Source organism: Nelumbo nucifera, chromosome 2 (assembly GCF_055504915.1).
Source record: "Nelumbo nucifera cultivar China Antique chromosome 2, China Antique-T2T, whole genome shotgun sequence".
Lineage (NCBI taxonomy): Eukaryota > Viridiplantae > Streptophyta > Magnoliopsida > Proteales > Nelumbonaceae > Nelumbo > Nelumbo nucifera.
In genome coordinates, this window is record NC_142650.1 from 54,268,243 (window position 1) to 54,291,248 (window position 23,006).

The 23,006-nt window shown below is 36.3% G+C and overlaps 1 protein-coding gene across 3 annotated transcripts; it reads right to left on the minus strand.

The window, feature by feature from the left end:
* LOC104601262 (vacuolar cation/proton exchanger 3-like) lies at nt 1-4,609 on the minus strand. Of its 3 annotated transcripts, XR_735844.3 has the most exons (13): nt 4,198-4,609; nt 3,719-3,786; nt 3,578-3,606; nt 3,265-3,461; nt 2,918-3,130; nt 1,857-1,988; nt 1,620-1,736; nt 1,454-1,507; nt 1,241-1,357; nt 676-766; nt 527-579; nt 387-449; nt 1-292 (listed from the first exon to the last, which is right to left on the minus strand). XR_735844.3 is itself a non-coding variant. In XM_088899318.1 (12 exons), exons 1-11 carry the CDS (start codon nt 4,477-4,479, stop codon nt 530-532), a joined length of 1,350 nt encoding a protein of 449 aa, XP_088755444.1. In that variant the 5' UTR covers nt 4,480-4,609; the 3' UTR covers nt 1-292; nt 527-529. The 3 variants fall into 3 exon arrangements, 2 of the variants coding, with proteins under 2 accessions (XP_088755444.1, XP_010262848.1); XM_088899318.1 differs by lacking the exon at nt 387-449; XM_010264546.3 differs by having other exon boundaries at nt 1-449.
* Nucleotides 4,610-23,006: the final 18,397 nt, after the last annotated feature.

Here is a 23,006-nt window from a genome sequence, read left to right on the forward strand (position 1 = left end):
TTTAAACGAAACAAAGTAATTGCTCCATTCAATTTATGCCCACATGAAATTTTCCCCAACAATCTTGGACAAAGAAACAGTATTTCTTAGAATTAACAAAGAAAGAAGAGGATAATAGCTGTAGGGAAAATGCATGCTACTAAAATAGAGGAGGCTATACATAACAGTCTATGGGGTATTCTGCATATATCTTCAAGTTTGAAATGTGTTATTATTATTATTTGTCTTCACGGTCCACCTCAATTTTGATGGCTCCTCCACTTTGCGCTTTTTTGATTCACCACAAAATCCTCTATGGACAATAAAATGTAAATTGCACAACGCTTCAGAATCAGCAAGAATTCAAATCAAAGAATGACCAAAATTTGTCCTTCAGAAACATTCACCATTGCACATAATGCACTTATCTCCATCTGGGGAATAATTAACCCCAAATTAAAGCCCACAGCCTGCATTAATCAAGATCGCTTGATTAAGTTCTTAATTTGTCTCTCATAATCTATGAAATGCATGAACAATTGCTTGCCTGTTAAGCTGCCAACGCTCCTCCAAGTGATGATTCAAGTACATTTGTTTGGTCTGCAATTACGATTAAAGAAGAAATGAACGGCGAATGGAATACTGGGTACATTTGAGATTTTCAAAACGCCTAAATTATAATTTTTTTTTACTTACTAAGTGGAGTTTTGATAACGAAAAAGCAAGCCCCAATGGCAGTATAGCAAAGCAAAAGAACAAATCCTTTCATGTAATGCGAAGTCCCATCCTGCAAATCACAATGTATAATATGTAATGTCCATTCAATGGAGAGCATATTGAAGCATGACATTTGTTTCATGTAATTAATTAAGATGAATGGATATGGTTATTTTTCCTTGGGAGTTTAGTAAAAAATTGCTCATAAACAAGCTTATAAAAGTTTAAATGGGATTTATCTAGTTAAACTGAAAAGAAACAAAAACAAGTGACTATTTTATTTTTCAAAGAACTATTATTCCCATGGCCTTATGGCACATGCATCTGTTGACGTTCATTGAATGCAATAGTAAATACATCTTGTTAAATGTGAAAGTATACTTTATAAAATGTAAAACAATGAAAAGTAAGTAGATTTTAGTATGATTGATTGAGATCTAGATTCAATATACAGTGGATATGGATATTAGTGAAAGCACCATGGTTGAATTCACACTAATTCTTCGGTGTATAATGCAGATGAAAATTGGATGGATGACCATACCTGTAGAGCGAAGGCTGTGACGATTATTGTCAAGACAAGAGTACCAGTCTCGAGGAGCTTGAAATCAAGATCCATATTGACGCCCATTATCCATGCAACTATAACATTTAAGGGAACCTGAACCATAGCAGTATATTCCCAATTTCAGAGACAAGGATTAATATATATATATATAGCCATTTCATACTGAATTTACTTCAGTCAGTATCTTACCACAAACATTGCAATTTGAGTTGCAGACCCTAAAGCAACACCTAAAGATATATCCTGCAAAAACCCAGAATATATTTATTTCTGTTAACAAGTTTGGAAGCAATGAAGAACAGAGGTCTGAATTTGAACTGCAGCGAAAGAGAAGTACTGATCATGGCTTGCTTACCAACTTGTTCTTGAAAGCAAATATTATTGCACCGGCATGTTCTGCTGCATTTCCGACGATCGGCAGCAAAATTATGCTAATGAAGTTGACAGAAATTCCCCAAGAATCTGATGCAGCCTGGTTAAGGAGGAAAATTATATTGTTGGTTAATTAATTGTTCAGAATTAGGCTTCATCAATGAAATACTGAAGCTGCTCTACTCATGAGTAAGAGAAGAGAATAAACAAGTTAAATTACCTCGATTGTACCCACAACATACTCAGAGAGCAAAGCAATGACGGCAGTCATTCCGGCCAACCAAGTAAATGCACTCCAGAATCCTATTACAGCCGTTTCATCGGACCCCACATCATCACCGTCGTGGTCTTCCTGCTTAGTTTCAAGTTTCAACTGAACGAGTTAGTTCTCACAATCCACTCAGGCTATGTTTATTGGTAAAAATTCTGCTACTGTTTCAACAATGATTTTCAAACCAAAAATGATTCTTTTTGAAACTAAATTTTCTTTCTCCAAAAAATCAATTATTATTATTAGAACGAGTTCCAATTAAAAAAAAAAAAAGTCATTAGAAGGAATTATGAATTTTAGAATTAATGCCCGTTTGGGAGGGATTTAACACAGCGGCTTTTGCTACTTCTGACATGAGCTAAAAACCCAAAAGCCAAAAATAGGCTTACATGAGCTCAGGCAATGCAAAAGCCCTCCCAAATGGGGTCTTAATGGAATTTCGTACCAAGGGAGGGAAGGGAATGGGGTTCCGGTTCCGCCCAATCAAGCAATTAAATCATTCTGATTCCGATTTCAAACCCTTATTCCAATAAAGCAAACAGATTTTAAATTAATTTTGGAGCCATAGTTATTAATTTTGGCGTTTTTTTTCACAGTTCCTACTGGTCGAGTTCAAGGACCAATGCATCCCTTGGAACGTACAAGGACAGAAATGCAACAGGATCGTAGCCCGAGTCTGGGAAGGTGGGAGTAACGACTAGAGTAGAGAGGGAAAACCCATAAAAGTACGGTTGAATCATGGTTTCAGTTACGCGGACGCAGGACAAGAAGATGGATTTTGTTCCGTATAAACTTGTAAACTGGCCCATGTTTCAAAGATATGGACAGGCAAAGAAGCTTCTCTAGACTCTAGTTCCGGGAAATGGATAAACTTACGGTAGATGCTGGTAAGTTGGGGGCCCATCTAGGATCAAGTGTCCCCAGGGCCCACTCGGCCCCTAAAAAGTAAACGTCAAAAACCCTTGTACGAGGGCTGACCTAAAGGCAGGAAGAGACGTGCATGCTCTGACCTCTTGGGCTTCGAACAACTGTCTGTGGGTCTTGAGTTGGAAGAAGAGGTAGGCAATGTAGGCAAGAAGCATGATGATGCTGCTCGCTCTCGACAGTTGAAGCGTTGGGTCTGCCGTGAGTATCTCCGGGCCGGAGGCGTATCTGAATACCAGCGGCAGCATGTGGCACAACAGCCCCAGCAACAGAAGGAGAGAATTCACGTCGGCTTGCTTCTGTTAAACAATCATTGATGAAAGTTCAGTCGGATGATACAAACCCAGGAGCAGGTGGTGAAATGGGTGAAATCAGAAGGAAGAACAAGCCCTGATCATGATTAAGCGGTGATCAATATATATATCTTACGTACCCTGTCAAATTTCTGTTCCTTCTTCAGATTGGCTAAGCCTCCACAGAAGAGAGACGTCCCAAGGACAAGGAGAAGGTTGGATAGAATGGAACCCAACAGGGAGCTCTTCACTACATGTATTTTCCTTTTATAGAGAGCGAATAATGCTATAATGAGTTCTGTTGCATTCCCGCAGGTCGCATTCAGAAGCCCACCAACTGAAAATCAATAGCAGATATGAAGGCGACGAATTATTTCGATTTCCAGTTGATCAAAAACGAATAAACATTGAATTATATGTAAATATTTTCAAAAGAACAGGAGACATTATTACCTGTTGGACCTGTGTAGAGGGCAATTTGTCTGCAATTTTTTTTTTTTCAATAAGAATATGGAAGAAGGGAAAAAAAATTAATCAGCACAGATAGATAGAAACTCTTCGAAATGCAAATAACGAATAAGATTCCAAACTTACTCAGTTAGAAAGCTGACACGTTCTGCAAGTGGGGTGAGCCCAAGTAAACTCAAGGCAAAAATCCATGACTGTAAACAAACAAATGAACAAATGGGTTTAATAAAATCAAACACGTAAATAAGCAGGAGAACAGAAGAAAAAGAAGTAATATTGCTTGCAGTGGTCATGTCTAAGGGTGTCAATGGACCGGTTTTGGATTGGGTTGAAACCAATCTAAACCAAAATAAATTTAAACAGATTGAACAGTCCAGACATTGAATTGGGCCGATCCAAATTTGTCCACAACATTCATTGGATTGGATTGGATTGGACTTACGAATGAACTCACATTGGACTGGATCGGATTGGACCAAATCCAGTCCAATTGACACCCCTGAATTCATGTCTGAACAGCAGTGGGTCTTTCCAAATCTCAGAATTGACGCGGAATCAGAAATCATTTCTTTTATATGAAAACCCAGATGGGTATATAAACTCACTCTTCCAAAATTACAATACTCGGCGACGATCGCCAGCGGAATGGCTGGGAAAAGAACGGAAAGCTTGGTCCCCAGGATGACCTCCTGGAGGTTTGCCAAGAGCTGTCTGAGTCGTCCGCAGGGCACCTTGGAAACAAGCTTAAGGTCCGACTTCTTGCGCAGCGACGAGGATGACATATTGTGTGCCGTCCTCCCGTGCCGGATCTCCTTGCCGGAGCCCGCCTTCAGGTTGCCGTTGGCCTGCTGGCCATTCTCCAATGCCAAGAGCTCCTCCGAAGCCATGCTTTGTAACCTCTGGTAGCTATACGAACTGACTACGAAGAATATAATCAATATATATAAAGGAACCGCTGTTGTAACGTTCTCTTCAGGTGAGGAAGAGGATATAGAATGCCATAAATATAGAGCGAACTGTGTAGTCCAAATGTGAGTTTCTGCAAACTGAAACTGAAAGCGTCTAGGAGGCATTTTCCTGGAAGCTTCCTGTTTCCTATGATACGTATTATATACAAACAGAAATACGTACTTGCATTGGTAACTGTAAATCTATTTAACTAGCAAAGTACTTCAACCGTCGGTTACTGAGATGGATAGGCATCGGACAGTCAATCTGGTCTTCAGATAGGAATTAGTGTTCGAAGCCTACAGTGTAGAAACCCACTGTATTTACTATTTACGAATGTGGATCATCTTTCAATATTTTAAGTACACTCCAAAATCTGCCCACGGTTTCAGCTCAAGAAGGATAAAGACAAACCTGGGAATTTGAGTTCTGAGACATCTTTTTTTTTTTTGGTTGGAGAGTTCTGAAACATCTATGCCAGGTCGCAGACAGACAAGAAAATGTCGTTTTTTTATTTTGATAAAGTGATAAACTAGGTCAGGTAATCTGGCCGAATTAATGAACAGCTAGAAATGTGGAAATGTTGTTCTAGCTTGTTTGCAGTGCAATTTTATTTGCACTGATGCAAAATTAAGTATGAAAGTATGAAACTGCAAATGATTTGTGTATAGATAATGATTTATTTTTGTTTCAGTTTTTGCCCTATTTTGCTTGTTTGTACTGCAAATGAATTGAAATAAAACGGCCTAATGCAAAGCGAAACCCAATAAAAAATTAAATCAAAATTTGCATTCTTTTTATTAATTTGTACTCTTATGCATTTATAATATTAGTACAAAATGAAATTATACTCTAAACAAACGGATCCTTATTAATTTGTACTCTTATGCATAAATTGTTTGAAATTATACGCTTATGCATTTATGAGATAGATTTTTTTACCAAAAATATTTTAGTTTTTTATCAATACAAATTAATTACATCTAAAATTTCAAATTTGACGTTGAAGCAATGATCAGTTTCACATTTATTTTTTAGTTGATTGAAATGTGATTCTCTTATATGATGCGACAAATACATATTTTTCACCCATCTGTGTTGATCAACTACAATATATTTAAAGGTAGAAATACAATTAACCTAAAATTGGGAGGGATGACATAGTAATTACAAGGAGTTCGGTCATATAAAGAAGTTTCAGTGCCTGAAATCTCTCTGAACTTTTTACGTTAAATAAAAAGGAAAAAAAAAATAGTGTTTTTGCCACGTGGCAAAGGTCTCCCTAGGCTACTAAGTACTGAGCAGTCTGAGGCGATGGTAACGTAGGAGGTCATGCCTGCCACCTTATCTGCTTCTGGATAGAGAGAGACTCGTTGGATTAATTGGCAGGTGGCAGCAACAATCTCCAAAGTACAAACATCATTAATTAGAATTTCGAATGGGATTTGGGTGGAAATCCCCTCGTATAACCAACTTTTTCAAGTACAAGAAGACACCCCCAATGAATCATCAAAAACCTCTCCAGCGAATCAAAAATTAAAAAAAAAAAAAAATCAAACCCTAAATTAAAAAGTCTGGGTTTTAGAGTATATCCAGGTTTGTAATGAATAACCAAGAAAATTAGGAATATGATTCAATTGAATTTCATATATTCGTATTTCAAAGAAATCTTACATTTGTTTCTTTATTTCACATGCAGCCAAATTCAGCCTAAATATGTTATCAGCACTGAGTGGAGAAGCAGAAACAGAACCATGAAGGCAATTTTGAAACACAGCATACTCCTAATCAAGCAAATCTCGTAGCTACGCAGGGAATATGCGCAGCGCCTTTATCAGATAATAATGGGATGACAAGCTGAAATTTAACAAACAAGAGTTTCTGTTAAATGCCAATTGGCTCAAACGGCAAGCTTCCTGGTTGGTTGTACTTGTACAGCAAAGGCTTTGGATTGATTCCTACATTCACCAAGGTTGAGAAGTTATGGAGTCTGGAAGCTAAGATGGGCTCCCCCTGCTTTTATAATCCCATTTGCCCAGCGAAAAAAAAAGCTCATAATCACACACACACACAAAATTGCATGTACAGCATCATTTACAGCATAAGATGTGCAGTAGATTTGAAAGAGAGAAAGGGATGCCAGTATGTCCATTTATTTGCTTATTTATCTGTCTATACAGCAGTTATTTGTTCAGTGCAGATAGGCCAGAGATGAATTGTTAGGTTATTATATTAATAATACAAATTGATAAAATATATATTATCACATCACATGTAACAGTTAATTCAGCTAGAAATTAAAAATACATGTGTATGATCATAAATTGCCATTTATAGATTTTGTATTTTTGGCTTCATAGGGATACATATATAACGGAGTTACCCATCTCCATTCCCTTAATCCCCAACCTTAATGGCAATGGAATTTGATCTCAAGTCTCTACTACAATGAGTTATAAATCCTACCAATTGAGACACTATCAATTGATCATTGCCGTCTATAGTTAAAATGTCAATTTTCAAAATGTTCCATTTAATAAAAGAATATTTCTCTCACCAATTTATAAACGTTTTAGATGAAAACAGCAATGATACCAACACAACCTTAATCAATTTCGAATCACCCAACATTTACGCAGACCACATAGATATTAACAGTCGAACCCTAGCTATGACCCATTTTAGATCCAATATGAGCCATCAACGCAGTGTTGCATGGACTGATCTCTTAAATAGATGAAGCATGTGCACATCAGACATTCGGATGCATGTCGTCCAACACAGACAATTTATGGATTTTTGGATGACACTTCTTTTTCTTTTCTATTTCCTTGCTTATTCAACATAAATTATTAGTTAATGCACGCAATGAATATCATTAAAGATGATGTATAGTGTTAGTCCTTTTTTTTTATGCAGGTTCATAAATCATAATGTTAGGATTCATGTTTCTATAGAATTGTTCAACAGTCTTCTAATTTCTCCTCTTGCCCAATCAGGTTCCGGTCAGCGCAACATCCGTTTGAACACTGGGAATATCTTCATATTTATGTGATTTATTTTATGGAAAAATATTAATTTTTAATGCAAGATTGCAAGAAACTATTGAAATGGTGTGGACCCAAGCCCAAACCGGCTCTCACACACTACCGGTTCTGACTTGGGGATGGCATGCATTAAAAAAAGAAAGACAAATATTTCTAAGAAAGGATGGGTGGTTTGTGCGTTTGAATGAAATTGCATGTCAATCCTTCACATGCATTTTGCTGCTTGCCTGTCTCTACCTATTAATGTGTAATATAAAAAAAGGGCCAACGCCGAATCTGAGAGAGACAGATACACGCAGCCTTATACATAGAAAGACTGTTTTCAAGACTTTGAATTCTGGTCGCTGAGATCATAATGAACAACCCCAACTGTTGAGTCAATATCCACCCTCAATATGTAATGTGAAATACCAAAATATAGAAATAAAATTCGTGTTCCGTCTTCAATATCGAATGCTTTTTCATTTAGAGAGAGATAGAGAGTGTGGTTCAAATTTTGGAAATAGTCTCTCTATCAATTTGCAGGGATAAGACTGCATATTGACAGGGAGCCTCATGTACAACCATTTTGACATTGAGACTAATTAAGTTTCTGTTTCTAATTTTCAGTTTGTGAGTAACATTATCTACTCCACAAGATCGATATTAATTATTAGATGTAAAATATTAAGGGTCTGTTTGATTTATAGTCAGAATTAGAATCAAAATCTTTGAATATTGGAATTAGAATGATTTATTCCTATAATCTATTTGATTCAAACAAGAATAAAAATGGCAATTGGAATCAGCAGGAATAATATTCATTCTTTAAGGAAAGGGGAGAGAGAATGGGGGAATGACCATTCCCTTAAATGGGAGAATACCTTTTCACTAGGAATAGGAATGGGATTCTAATTCCACCCAACCAAATAATTTGAATCCAAATAACCTGATTCCAATTCCAGATGGGCCTAAAATGTATGGCAGTAGAAAATAAGCATTTTCCTGTAAGTAAGTAGAGAATTATATACTAAAAACTATAGTAACATTTCTTCTACTTTTCCATGTTACGGACTCATTTCCTATCAAACCAAACACTGCATTATCATCATAGATACAGCTCAAAACCTCTTCTGGTATGCTTATTTCTTGTCAGCATGTTTCCTCTGACAGGATAGTCCGTTTCAGACGTGGCTAGAAGCAATATAACGGTCCGATAGTATTTTTAGTCGTTGCATGGAGAAAGCAACAGAGGCTAGCTAAAGAATTGTACAGTCACCGTGACGTTAAAATTTTCGATTTTTGCCTCAAAAAAACTAAATAAAAAGAAAAATAAAACAAAAACATAAAATAGAAATTTTAAAAACAGGCTATTTATGTTTTTTTGCACAAATTCCCATATTTAAAAAAAAATCCTAAACCTTAATTTCTAGTTTTCTATCATTATTTCAAAAGGGTTTTAAATTTCAGACTCAATGGCTTATGCAAATAAGACAACGTGGCCTATTTTTATTGAAAGCTGTAGCATGGGGGCTGCACCATATGGTGAACTGGCAGGTTGGCAGCTTGGACTGTAGCAAGGGGAAAGTCCTTCGTAGAAGCTTCGGCATTTGAAGACAAAAAGAAAACGGTTAACTTTGTCCCCTGTTTTGTAACGGATGCAATATTAGGTGATTCAATCAGCAGAAGAGAGTATAGAAGAACAACAAAAGGGTGGCATGAAAGAATAATTAATTACACTAAGGAAGGTTGCAAGAAGCTTCCCTCCCTTGGCAACGTAGAGCAAATCATGTAACTAATTTGCTCTCTTGCTACTTCGATTCGATTCCCAAGTAGATGTAGATCACTGAATTCAATAGGTATGCATGATCAACACTTGGATGGGCAGGTTCTCCATCTCACGACTCGTGCCGATCATGAAGTGTCCCACTAGACTCTAGACATACATTTCTATACGTGAAGCTTCTGATTGCTTAAGCTCTATTTGTTGTTGGTTGCATTGCAATTTCATTTGTATTAGTACAAATGGACGGGAGTGCAAATAAGAATTTTGCAAAATTTGGCTTGTTTGCATTACGGGTTTTACTTTAGTATGCTTTAGTTTTCATCTTATTTCGCAAACAAATAAAGCAAAGTGAAACATATAACAGAGGTAAGCCACATTTTGTTTGGACTCTTAAGTCTTAGCTCATTTGCTTTCCCTACTTCTACACCAAGTGTAGATTGTTTTTTTTTTTTTCCATAAAAAATCTTGTTGAGCTTACCGACATTATCTCTCCAAGAATCAACCGATGAATTTTGAGTTTGAATTTATAAAAGGAACCCTTTTTAGCTCAAAATTCATTCTTCCAATAACAAATTTTAAAGCAAAATTGTAAGCTAATATTGCCTAAGAAATCAGGCAGACCAAATCTCCGCTTGATTAAAATCAAAATATTAATATGATACACCTTATATTAGGCATATTATATCATATTATAAGCCATTATTGAATCTTAAATATTAATATGATACACCTTATATTTGTATTCTCCTATTCTTAGATTTCGACAATTTTATAGAAAATTGCCTTCTTAGAAATGTATTGGTCCAATTCCTGACTTTTTTCTTTAATCCTAATGTATTGGCCAATCGAAACACATGGATGTATTGATATTTTGACCCTTTTGGTTGCAATGCAAATAAATTTGCACTGATGCAAAATCATGACAATGCAAATGATTTGAGTGTAAATTATGGTCTATTTTTGTTTTAAATTTTAGTTTATTTTATTTGATTGCAGTGCAAATAAAGTAAATTAAGATATGAAGTAGAATAAAGTAAAATCCAAAACAAAATTAAACAATAATTTGCATTTTTTACATTTACACTCTCATACATTTGTACTAATGCAAATAAATTTGCACTGTAATCAAACACAGCCTTATGAAGTATGAATTCCACGTGAATGGGCTAATGTGTATAACTTTGTACTTTGGGAGTTTTGATCATACAATGGAGTCTAGATCTCCTGCCCACCACGAGAACTCTGCCCACACCTACTCACAATACACTACCCCTGTGAGTTAGGAACATCTCCTATGCAGGGGATGAGATATTTTCTATATATAGCTGTGATAAACGTGGGCAGAGTTCTCATGAGCAGGAGATCCAAACTCCATAGAATGTGACTCAGACTTACAAATGTAGTGGACAGTCGATAAAAGTTTCTTTTGAACTTAAAAGACGGCTTTGCAAACAATTCCCGATCGACTCAATCAGATGCTTAAGACTTAGGGTGCAACAATACATTGAAGGCTGTGATTTTATGAATTTAGCCCAAGATAAAAACCGCATCCTAATAAAAATGAGCTGATTTTGCATAGTTTTGAAAACCAGACTGAATCAGACGATCAGATTGGTTGATTTAGAAACCAGCTTCATGGGTCCAGGTTTAGTTTTGGACTCCAAAACCATTGTTAGGACTCTAACCCTAAATATTTTGGTGAACCCAAAAAATAACTAAAAAATAAAAAACGAGAAGAAAAACCTGAAAAATACCAAAATTACAGAAATTAACCTAAAAATTCCAAACTTAAAAATTTAAAAATTCAAAGAGTAAATACTAAAGTCTAAAGAGTGAAAATTTTAACATAAATGCTCCCGATAGATATGAATAAATATGCAACAATAGATAATTAGAAGTTCCAAACATGTATGCAAATGCTCTAATACAAATTAAAGAAACTTAAACCGACTGTAGTTCAAACACATTTATCATTTCTAAATCTATTCCTCTTACTCCAAGTGGGTTCCAATGATGGTCTTTATGCTTGACTTGGAAAAATGTGCCTCCAACCCGTCATTTCTTTGGTTTCATTGTCATCCATCAACTACATTGAATTAAAGAATATAAAATATTTTAAAATATTAAAATATTAAAACATTAAATACATACATATATCGGGTGACTAGATAGAGGACCCTAATACTAGTTCTTCAGGTGGGTTAGGTCGGATTTATACGTCAGATCAATTTTTTGTCAGGTCTAATACCATCATATTTCCCTTTAGATGTTTAATTTATGAGAGGGTTTTATTTTTATGGATTTAAATTTATGGCCCATTTGAGGTAAAAAAAAAAATGCGGAAAAGTAAGGACAGGCATAATGTAGATTTTTTATTTTCACTGCAAATTTATTAACATTCCAAGGTAAAAAAATCATATTTTATGCATTTATATCAAACTGTGAATTGACATCAATTTTGAGCCGGCACCTATCCTAACTGTACTTTGTGCCTTTGAATTCTGACCCTGGGCTGAACGGTCATTCCCAAGAAAAAATGTTTTGCTCATTCCTTAAAGGATTCAGGGGTCTATTTGATTCGTAATTAGAATCGAAATTAGAATCAGAATGGCCTATTCCTCCCGCTTATTTGGTTTAGATAGGAATCAGAATTAGAATTGATATAATTGAAATGGATTCTCATTCCCAAAGGAGGGGCAGGGGGCATTAGGAATGAGAATGGGATTCCGATTTTAAATAACCAAACAGTTGGAACTTGGAATCAGAATGGTCCAATTCTAGACCCCTATTTCGGTGAACCAAACAAACCCTCAAAGTCAAGGACATAAGTGCCTCTCCAATCCCTATTCCTGGGAACATCTGATGTTCCCAATGCACGGTTGCAATGAGCTGTGAGGTGAATTTTATGAGGAGAAAATCCTGGCTGCCATTGCAATACTCCAACCGTCAAAAGGATGGGCGCTTTCACTCTTCATTGAAAACTCATCAATGAGATGAAAGAAAATACTTTATTCTTCTTCTATTTTTTTGGTATTTAAATGAATATACTTTATTCAAATTGAGTTTTTTTTTTGGATAAAATACAAAAACCTCCCCAGAAATTTCTGACAATCATAAAAGCTTTCCCTGTAGTTTAACTTTAATAAATACCTCCCCTAAATTTTTTAAAAAATCAACAAAAACCTCCCTTCTATCACTAATTCAGACGAAAAACGTTAGACCAATACATCAGTTTTTTTCAAATACCCATTCTACCCTCTTGTCGATCTCTTTCCCTTACAATCTCCCATTCTTGAACTCCACTAACTAAGAACCTTGTTTAAAACTCCATCGAACCCAAGAAGAGAGGAACCCTGAAAGAATATTTATCATTTTCTCCTTTTTCAATCTCCCGTTCTTAAAACTCCATCGACCTAAGAAATGATAGCAACCACCGTTGATTCTTTCAGCCTTGAAATTTGACCACCAAAGATTATCTGGTGAAGAAGTGAGGCAACGTTTCTGGTTTATGCATAGGAAAACATAGATAAAATTTGGACTTTAGCTATAGATTAGAAGGTGAACTGTTATAGGTGATTGTTCTTCATCGGAAGGTTGGTTGACAAGTGTGTTAATCAACTTAAAGGCCGCCTAATCTTTTAATCACACCTTGGATTTACGATACTGGTTTTCTAGCAAAAATGTCAAATGATGAATTCTTGGGTTTGATTGCATATCAGAAATAAAAATAATTGTTATACTGTTTAACTTTTCCCCTTGTTTTGCTTTTGGGTTTTATGTATTTATGGACACTTCTGAATGCATCTTATTTCTCTCTCATTTTGGGTCATACAAAATGTCATTTATTGAATCTCAAATTTGGTTTTTGTGGGCTTCAATGAATTTGTGCTTTTATTATTTTGCTTTTGGATTCGATGAAGCATAACTCTATTTGGTCCCCAATTTCTTATCGGTTGGTTGTTGGTTACTCAACTTAGCTACCCAGAGTTTTCGTTTTCTATTTGTGAAATGTAATCCTCCTAGCAAGAGAAATGAAAAAATAAAAGCTCTGGTGAGAAATTGCTCGAGGGGGAACTAGATATTGCAGACAATGAAGAATAGTTGCTGGTGAAAAACGGTTTCGAGAAAATGGGAAATATTCTTAGGTGAATGGAATATTTTGAATGATGGTGCCATTAAAGTATTTAGTGGTGTTAGGGTTTAAACTCTATTCTTTTGCTCTGAAAAAAGGCTCAAAAATCGCAAGAGTGATGTTAATCGAATGAGAGCAGTTTTAGAATTTTAATATATTTTCAATGATGCTCGGACAATTAGTCAGGAGTAATTTTGTAATTTTATACATTTTCCGTCTGGATTAGTGATGAAAGGGAGGTTTCTATTGATTTTTTTCAAAAATTTAGGGAAGGTATTTGTTAAAATTAAACTATAAGAGAGGTTTTTATGATTGTCAAAAGGGGAGGCTTTTGTATTTTACCTTTTTTTTTTTTTCTAATGTAATCAATTTGGAATCAAACCACATTTGCTACGATAGTGTTGTATGCAGAGCTAAAACAGCTAAATCAAAATCTTTGATATACTGCCATAACCCCGCCTTGAATTAGATGAGATGACTTCTTGATGGGCCACTGCAATACATCTAAGGCAATGATTTTTGGTTTTAGCCTTAAACTACCACAGTCATAGCAAAGTGCTTTGAAAATATAATAGTTGCTTTAAAAATATAATAATCTAAAGCCAAAGTGCTTTCAAGTTTCAAGTCCCAAAGCACAAAGCCTGCAACTGGGGCTTTGTGATTCTGGGCTTCGAAAGTACAAATTTACACTCCTTTCAAATTGAGCCTATCCAAATATATCCTTACTTATTTTTACTCGCATATAGCTAGCATGAATCAGGCCATATCTAAAGATTCTAAACTGACATTTTCCAAGAAATTTCCCAGGTTTCTATTCATTGAATTTATGCTGATTATAGGAGAGGCCATGAACTCAATTATCTATACATATGTATATCCAAACATGCATCTCTCAGCCAACAGTCCGCATCAATAGCTTTCAGGTCTGAATTTATGTAGAGCTAGGGTTTAGCAGCAGACAGAATTTACTTTTCATTGTTTTGTTTTACAGGAAGGGAACTTCGTATTATTGTTTTATATGCATTACATGGGCTTTCTTTCCATCTACTAAGAAATAGATTGCTTTATCAGTCCAAGAAAACAAGGGCAAGGATAATAGTTACTAGTCAAGTATGTGGACAAAATCCTACTTTTTGGGAATAACACTCTCATGGTTGTCCTTGTGGGTAGTCCTAGTGTTAGTAAATAAGTAAGTACACCTACCTATCTCATCAATTTTCTGTAGGTCTTTCTCTCTCTTTCTCTCTTTCTCTATCTATCTATCTATGTGTGTGTGTGATTTCTTTATCTATTCTACCAAGTTTTGCTGTCATTCTGTCATTCAAGTGGGACTTGATCAATATTGTGAAAATCACAAAGGTTTCTATTTTGAAACATTTTGGGTTGATCAATATAAATTGGTGATAGATGTATTGTCACATCACATATGAGATTCAATTTAGCTAGAAATGATTAGAATTTGATATTTTTACAAACAACCTCCCATGTGTACATATTGAAGGTATGGCCTGTTTCAATAATAAACAACCTCAAATGACAGTTTCATAGAAACAATAATGGTACCAAATATAACCTTTTAAGTGGTTTACTTTTCAGAAACCAACTTCAAGTAGTTTGATAATGTGTGGGCTATGTATTTGTATTCTAAAAAAAGTGAAAATGGGGAGAGATATGCAAATAACTTTTAGGCTGTTTGGTTGTAGTACAATTTTATTTGTACTAATATAAATGCAAGAGAGTGCAAATGTAAAAAATGCAAATTCTTGGTTAATTTTGTTTTGGGTTTTACTTTATTCTGCTTTATGTCTTAATTTACTTCATTTGTACTGCAATCAAATGATAATGCCCACATTACCCATGCACTTGAAGTGAGAGATTGGTGGTTGTAGGGCATATGCACCTGATTGCTGACATAGGATGTTATTATTGGTTAAACACCCTCTAACACAACCATCAAGTCTAGTTAATCCAAACTCAGATAGAATGGTCCTTCATTTGAGAGAAGCACCCTTTAATTTTAATTCATATGGGTCAGCCTGGATGACTGACCCCCGGTCTGGCCTGGACATGTAATATCAAGCCTGAGGTGTGGGCCAGGCCGGGCCCAGGTCCAATCAAACTTTAATGTCATTGATACCCTAAAAAAAGCCTAGCACAACCCAACCCATGTTCATTTCAATCAAGTCTTCATAATTTAATAATATATATGAGATTAAACAGAAAGGAATGGTGAAACAGGATTCATGTAACCAACCCGATATAATTGAGATGAGGCTTGGATGAGAGTTGAAATCAGCCTCCCACAAGAAAGTTTCCCACGATGTCCCACAGCACATCCCTGCCGTGTATCGAAAACATCTCTCGATGATAAGATCAAAAAATGATGAGACATCACCGGGAAATGTTTCCAATACACAGCGAGAATGTACTGTGGGATGTTGTGGGGGACTGATTTCAACTCCTTGGATGATGATGTTATATGATTTTTCTTTATTTTGTATTGCTATGTTAAATCCAATATTAAGTTCCCATCGAACAATAACCAACTTATCAACTTAGGCACCAACAACAGTCACAAAGCTATGAAACAATCATTCCAAATATCTTATATAGGTCAATACCCCTACAATAAGAATAGATTGTCATAATTAAGAAGAAAGACATAAGCTGTACCACCTGTTTATGTCATTCAAACTTTGGACAAGTACAACTAATTAACCTTCTTAGAGTTTGATATCTGATCACTCTGTACTTATAAAGAAGGCAAGTAAGTCCCTTTTGTGAAGTTTGTTAGAAGTTTCCTCCTCAGCAACATACATACTTGTCATCCACTTGCATCCAGAAGACCTATCTTCATTCCAAATGAAATAAAACCTTGTTGAGTTCCTCTCTTGGTAGCATTTAAGCCATGACAAAGTACTCTTTGCAAGGCCACAAGTATTTAAACCATGACAATTTACCATTACTCTACAAGACCTAAATAAACCCTTCAAACATAGACATCCATGCGGGATTGCACACAGTTTTCTGCGAAGCTTCTCCACATTGATACCAAAAACATTCTGTAGCTCAATGCCAACATATCCATAATTCATAATTCTTCAAAAACCAGATAGTTTTGAGTTTTGACCAATGTTTTATTTGCATAGATGAGGCAGTATTCCAAGATTAGCATAAAAGCAGACATTAATGTTACCATTGACAAGAACAAATCTTGAATTAACTGTTTCCATGACATTTTACATGTGTTAGCTAAACCTAAATTTTAGGTTCAAGGAGATGTTTATTTATTGTAAACGCTAATGTTTGATTTAAAAGTCTTAGATCATTGTTGTTTTTATCTGAAATGTTGTGGGTTCTTTGTAGGAATGGCAATGGGGCGGGTTTGGGGTGGGGCACCCCCTCCCTGTCCCCACCCCGTAGTCAAGATACTTTGTCTCATTTCCGTCCCGTCCCTGGTGGCGGGACAGGTTCGGGGCAGGGCATCCACTCCCCGTTGGGGACGAAAAATCCTCGAATTTTTCTCGCTCTAAGGCAACTACTTAAAAATGATTTATTTTATGGACAATTTACACATAGGATATAGGAATTTGGGGATATTTTAGGAATTGAATTAAAATATTTTAGGGGTAATTCAAAAATGGAATTATGGGATCCTAGGATTTTAAGAATTTAGGAAAAACTTAGAGATATTTTAAATATCAATATTAAACCTAGAGATATTTTACTAATTCACCTTCGAGTCTGGGGAATTATAAACAAAATCTATCCCTGTCCCATCCCTGGTTCGGGGAAAAAATATTTTCCCTATCCCCGCCCCATCCTTGTTTAGGGTCAAGAAAATGGGGCATTTTACGGGAGAAATCGCCATCCCTAATTATTTGAGGCTGTTTAATTTATAATTAAAACATGTGTACCTTAAAATATGGGTGTATGAGAAGTTGTTTGTATAAACATTAAATTGACATTTTTTTGCTATAGCGATGGTAAAGTCTAGACATTTTAACTGAAGTGACTGATGTTTTTAGAAGTCAAGAACAAAATTAACCAGCTACACAATAGCACGATACAAGTGGGAATCTTGATTTTTGAATTTTTGAATTGTTACACTTGGATTACAAGCAGATTCTTGAGTTGTTATAGTGTACATCTATAAATACAGGCTAAACATAATAAGAAGGCTGCCTTGATTCGGTCCTATACTTAAAAATCCACAAAAGATTGAACCAATATAGCCCAAGCCCATAATATCACCAACCCAAGCCAGCAATCCATCATCACAAGCACTAGTTCCCTTCAAGAAGCTTTCGTAGGTTGAAATGCAGGCCATAGTGAGCGTGGCCTCTATTACAACTATGAGGATAAGTTTGACCAAGGACACAAATGCAAGATTTAGAAGGCCTATCTCCAAACTGACGAGCTTAAAGCAGTAGAAAACCTTATAGAGCCTAATACAAGAGAAGAAATAAGTCCCAACGCCCCTGAGATCTCTCTACAGAGTTCACATCTGCGCCCCACAAGGGGGTGTCCCACAGCACATCCTTTCCATGCATTGGAAACATCTCCCTATGATGACATCATCGGTTCTAGTACTATCATCGAGAGATGTTCCCAATACATGGCGGGGATGTGCTATGGGACGTTGTGGGGTGCAGATCTGAACTCCTCTCTACATGCTTTAAACAGGTTCAACTCTCCAAGAACGATGAGGGTTGAAGGTATAGTGTTGCTGGGTAAGCCAAGCTTTGTTTATGTACCATCAGAATATATTCATGGGCCAAGCTTTGTTTATGTATCAAAAGAATACATTCAGGCTCAAGCCTGAGCCTGGGTCCGATCAGAAATTTGAAAATAATTTTTTTTTATTCAATAAAAAGTTTTTTATTTATATTAGAAACCCTTAAAACTTGAAAATAATAAAGATCTCACTATTATTTGAAAAAAGAAGAGAAACAAAGAAAATATTATATATATATATATATTACTAAATAAAATATGTTTTTTATTATCTAATATATATAATCAAGTCGGGCTTGGGCTTGGACTAGGATTTTTTGAGAGCCCGAGCCCGTGGGCTTAAAATTATGTCTAAGCCAAACTTAGAATGGGCCGGGCCGGGCTGATCTATCGGGCTTCCTGGCCCATGAATAGGTTTACTGTGTTAATAGACAACGACAACACCTTGAACTTCATCTCTGAAACTTTATCCAAGCAGCAGCCAGCAAGGCCTAATTGTGTACTAGACTCAGACCTTCAATGTTTGGATAGCCAACAACCATATCATTCCGTGTTTGAGATTATGCAAGGTGATTCTTAGGAGTTTCTATTGTACTGGGAGTCCATTGCCTCACCCAACTAGGCCTAGTGGTATGTGATTGAAGCCACATGACAATGGACTTCTCTATAAATGGGTAAGATGCCATCTCCAAGGTGTTAGACCGTTAACAACCCAAAACTAGCCCAATGTTGATAAGCCACAACAAGAGGCTCCATATGGCTCTTCAACAACTTTTGAGTAAGTATTCAAGGAACCTCAAGGGTTACTACCATCAAGACAAAGTGATCATACAATCCCTATTACTCTAAGTGTTCCACTCACAAATGTTAAACCCTACAGGTATCTAAACTCCCAAAAAATGAAACGGAGAAAATCATTGCTGAGTTACTGGTAAAGCAACATATACAACCTAATTCCAGTCCCTATTCCTAACCAATTCTTCTAATAAAAAAACAGAACTTGGCATTTTGCACATTAATTACATAGCCTTAAACAAGATCACCATGAAGGATAGGTTTCTAATTCCACTTACTGAAGAGATCTTGGATGAACTCAGGTCAACCACTATCTTATCTAAATTAGATTTAAGACCCAACTATTATCAAGTAAGGGTCCACCCAGATGATGTCGCACTACGAGTTCTTAGTGATGCCATTTGGATTAACAAATATGCCATCAAATTTTTAGTCACTCATGAACAAGTATATTTCGCCCATACTTGTGTCTTTTGATGATATTCTTGTCTATAGCCCAAATGGAGCCTCTTATTTAGACCATCTTAGAATCACATTCGATACATTATGACATTACCGGTTATTTGTTAAACAATCTAAATGTGATTTTGGAAAAATGGCATGGTCTCATCCGACCTAGAAAAAGCGGTTGTCATCAAGTCTTGGCCTCAACATACATCTATTAAAAGCCTAAGAGGATTTATGGGTTTGCTTATTGGATATTATAGGCGATTAGCCCAACTCTTGTGTAAGGGATTCTTTTATTTAGGTATATGTTTGGCATCGTTGCTGTATATACAACTGCTGATGTGTGGGCTGGAAGTACTATTTTCTGAGAAAATGGTATCTTTTTTCTGTTAAGAAACATTGCTGCCAGGTAGGACATTTCCTGGAGCAACAACACTTTCCGTTTGGTACCAGTGCTTCATGTTTGTTTTCAGCACTGGTACTCATTATAGGAAGTCAACGTCACTACCACATCATGTCCTCATAGGTAGCAACAAGCTGCAATTTGAGAAAACACCAAATTAAGCGTTGCTCCAAACCATGCCTTCTCGATTTCCAAGGTGTGGCTTGGAGTACCGTTTTTTATGAAAAAACGATTCCAAACAAACAAGTGTTTCCCGGAGCACTGTTTTTCCCAACATGGCACTAATGTTTCACCGTTTTCTAGAGAAACGACATTAATGCCAACAGATGCTAAATTGACATAACTTCATCTACATTTGATCAATTGAAACAATCTCTCTAGCCCACCGACACTTGCCCTACCAAATTTTAATAAAAGGTAGGTGTTGTTCTTATGCAAGCGGGCCAACCAATAGCGTATTTCAGCAAGGCCCTCAATGGGCAATTCTTATGCAAATTCATATATGAAAGGAAATTAACGGCAATTGCTCTTGTCGTGTCGTCCAGAAATGGGCCATAAGTTCATTATATGTACAGACCAACAAAGTCTGAAACATCTGCTTGAACAAGTCCATACAGATGCTCAGCTCTTAAAACCATGGTTTTTAAAAATGAACCAGTGATTGAACCGGTCAGGGGTCTGATTATCGGTTCGAATGGTTTGACTATTCGACCCGAACGACCGACTTGTTCTGACAAAAAAATAAAAATTTGAAAAATGGTCAAAACCATTCGAACGATTCAAACAATTAATCGGCCGGTTCAGCGATTTGTTGACCAAAATCAACGATTTGAAGGAAAAAGCGGTTTTGGAGGAAAACGAAACCAGTGAGATTCCGGTTTTTCCGATCCAACTGTCCGGTCCGATCCGATTTTGAAAAGAGTGCTAAAAACTTACAAACTCATGGGGATTGATTATGTGATCGAGTATAAGTCAGGTACTTCCAATAAAGTGGCAAATGCCTTATCTTGCATACATGAGTTCTACTCTCTCTCTGTCTCACAACCACAGTACCCGCTAGTGGACATGCTCAAGCAAGAAGACCTAAGGACCAATACTAGTACTTGGCTATTCAGTACAAGGTTCAACCCTCATAATAAGGGGCACATGATCCTCTCATCCACTTCAAGACACTGCCCTAATTGTTACAATTGTACCATAACTCAAAAGAAGGAGAACACTCAGGTATCCTAAGAACATTTCGTCACATTGCATCGCTTTATTATTGGGTAGCCATGAAGTGTGCATTATTAAGGAATTTGTTGCAACTTGCAACGTGCCAACATGTCAACGCCAAAATTAGTGTGGGAAGAAATCTCTCTTGATTTCATTGTGGGTCTACCCAAATCAAGGGGATAGTGTATTATCTTCATTTCGTGCCACTGTCTCACCCATATAGTGCACAATATTAACAGCTTCGTTCATAAGAGAAATCACACGCTTACATGGCACATCTAAATCCATTCTCTGGGATTGTGATCTTACCCTCTTAAGTAATTCCTGGCGTGAATATTTCAAGCTTCAAGGCTCCACTCTACAAGTTACCACCTTTAGATGGATAATCCATGCTAGTGGGTAGTGGGTCCAATGGTTGTTATGGGCCAAACTATGGTACAACTCCACATTCTTAAGGAGTTCAAAATAAATTTGACATAGGCCTAACAACAGATGAAAGCCTAGTATGATAAACACCACAATCAAGTTGAATACAAGATAGGTGATTTGGTCTATCTAAAGCTCTTTCACTACCGGCAAGCTACATTGGCTCGAAAAGCTTAGCAGAAACTCTCCCCAATATACTACTACATGCTATTCACTTTCACTCAAACAATTGCATATCAAGTGAGCCCACCCTAACATTGCCAATTCCATCATGTTTTTCATGTATCAAAATTTAAAAAGCATGTGGGACCTTCAGCTCTCATTTCCCCAATCCTACCTAAGTTTGATGAGGATGGCCAACCATTACTATAGCTAAAACATATACTAGGGTATTGTTGGATAAAATAGAATAAGTAGTTGGTTGGGGAAGCTTCAGTTGGATGGCAAGGACTGCCTTCAGAGGATGCGGCATGGGAGGCCTACTCTTTACTTGATCAACAATTTCCTCACCCCACCCTCGAGGACGAGGCTGTTAAGGAGGAAAGAACTGTGAGAAACCAAGAACAAAACAAGCAGATTCTTGAATTATTTATTACATTTGGATTACAAGCAGTTTCTTGAGTTGTTATAGTATACATCTATAAATAAAGGCTAAGCATAATAAGGCTACCTTGATTTGATTCAAACATCTCTCTCTTTCTCTTTTCTTTTGAGGAGACCACACTATCTAAACCCAGCAGATCTCATGTGTGATGTGACAACACACATCTCTCACCATTTTGTATTGATCAACCTAGATTGTTTCAGGTAGAAGTAACAAAGGTACACCAAACCCAACCATAATTTTTAGAGAAAAAAAAAATTGATTATTTGTGGCTAGACTCCAAACACTGATCAAAATCTTATGTTGTAGAGTTGTATTCTAAGGTCAAAAGGCAATTTTCTCTTGCTTAAACTCCTCGCTTGTTTGAACTCTAGACACAACGGTACCAAACTCCTCACTTTAATCTCCGGATCCAATGTGTTTGGACCCAAAGTGATTTTCTCTTAAATTCATGACACATCAAAAAGCAAGAGAAAGGGAACCGATTGACATGGTCAACAGTCAATTCCCTCTCTCTTTTTGTTAAAATATTACTTTTTAAAATAAAATTATAAAAGCAAAAGCACTTTTTATTTAATCAAAGTAATGGACGAATTGGATACCCCTTCTTCCTCAACTCTAGCGATGTTTATTTAGTAGTCTTTTTGACGATTAGGGCTCAAATATCTTTGTCATCATACTTGTTGCCTTCAACTCCAATGCGCTGCATATATCAGAAATGCCATTATAAGTTAAAATATAGTCAGATAAAATAATTGTTATTTGAACCTCCATCCACTAAGGCTATGTTTGATTTGAAGGTAAAGGTAGGGAAAGGAAGGGAAAGGCAGAGAAATCTATACAAAGTTTATAAAGATTTTCCTACCTTTCCTTACTTTTTCCTTCAAACCAAACA

Coding starts and splice junctions, on each gene's coding strand:
- LOC104601262 (XM_088899318.1), bottom strand. CDS start 4,479: ATGGCTTCGGAGGAGCTCTTGGCATTGGAGAATGGCCAGCAGGCCAAC. Junction 3,462..3,577: donor CCTCTACACAGGTCCAACAG/GTAATAATGTCT, acceptor ATTGATTTTCAG/TTGGTGGGCTTCTGAATGCG. Junction 767..1,240: donor TCACAGCCTTCGCTCTACAG/GTATGGTCATCC, acceptor TGTGATTTGCAG/GATGGGACTTCGCATTACAT.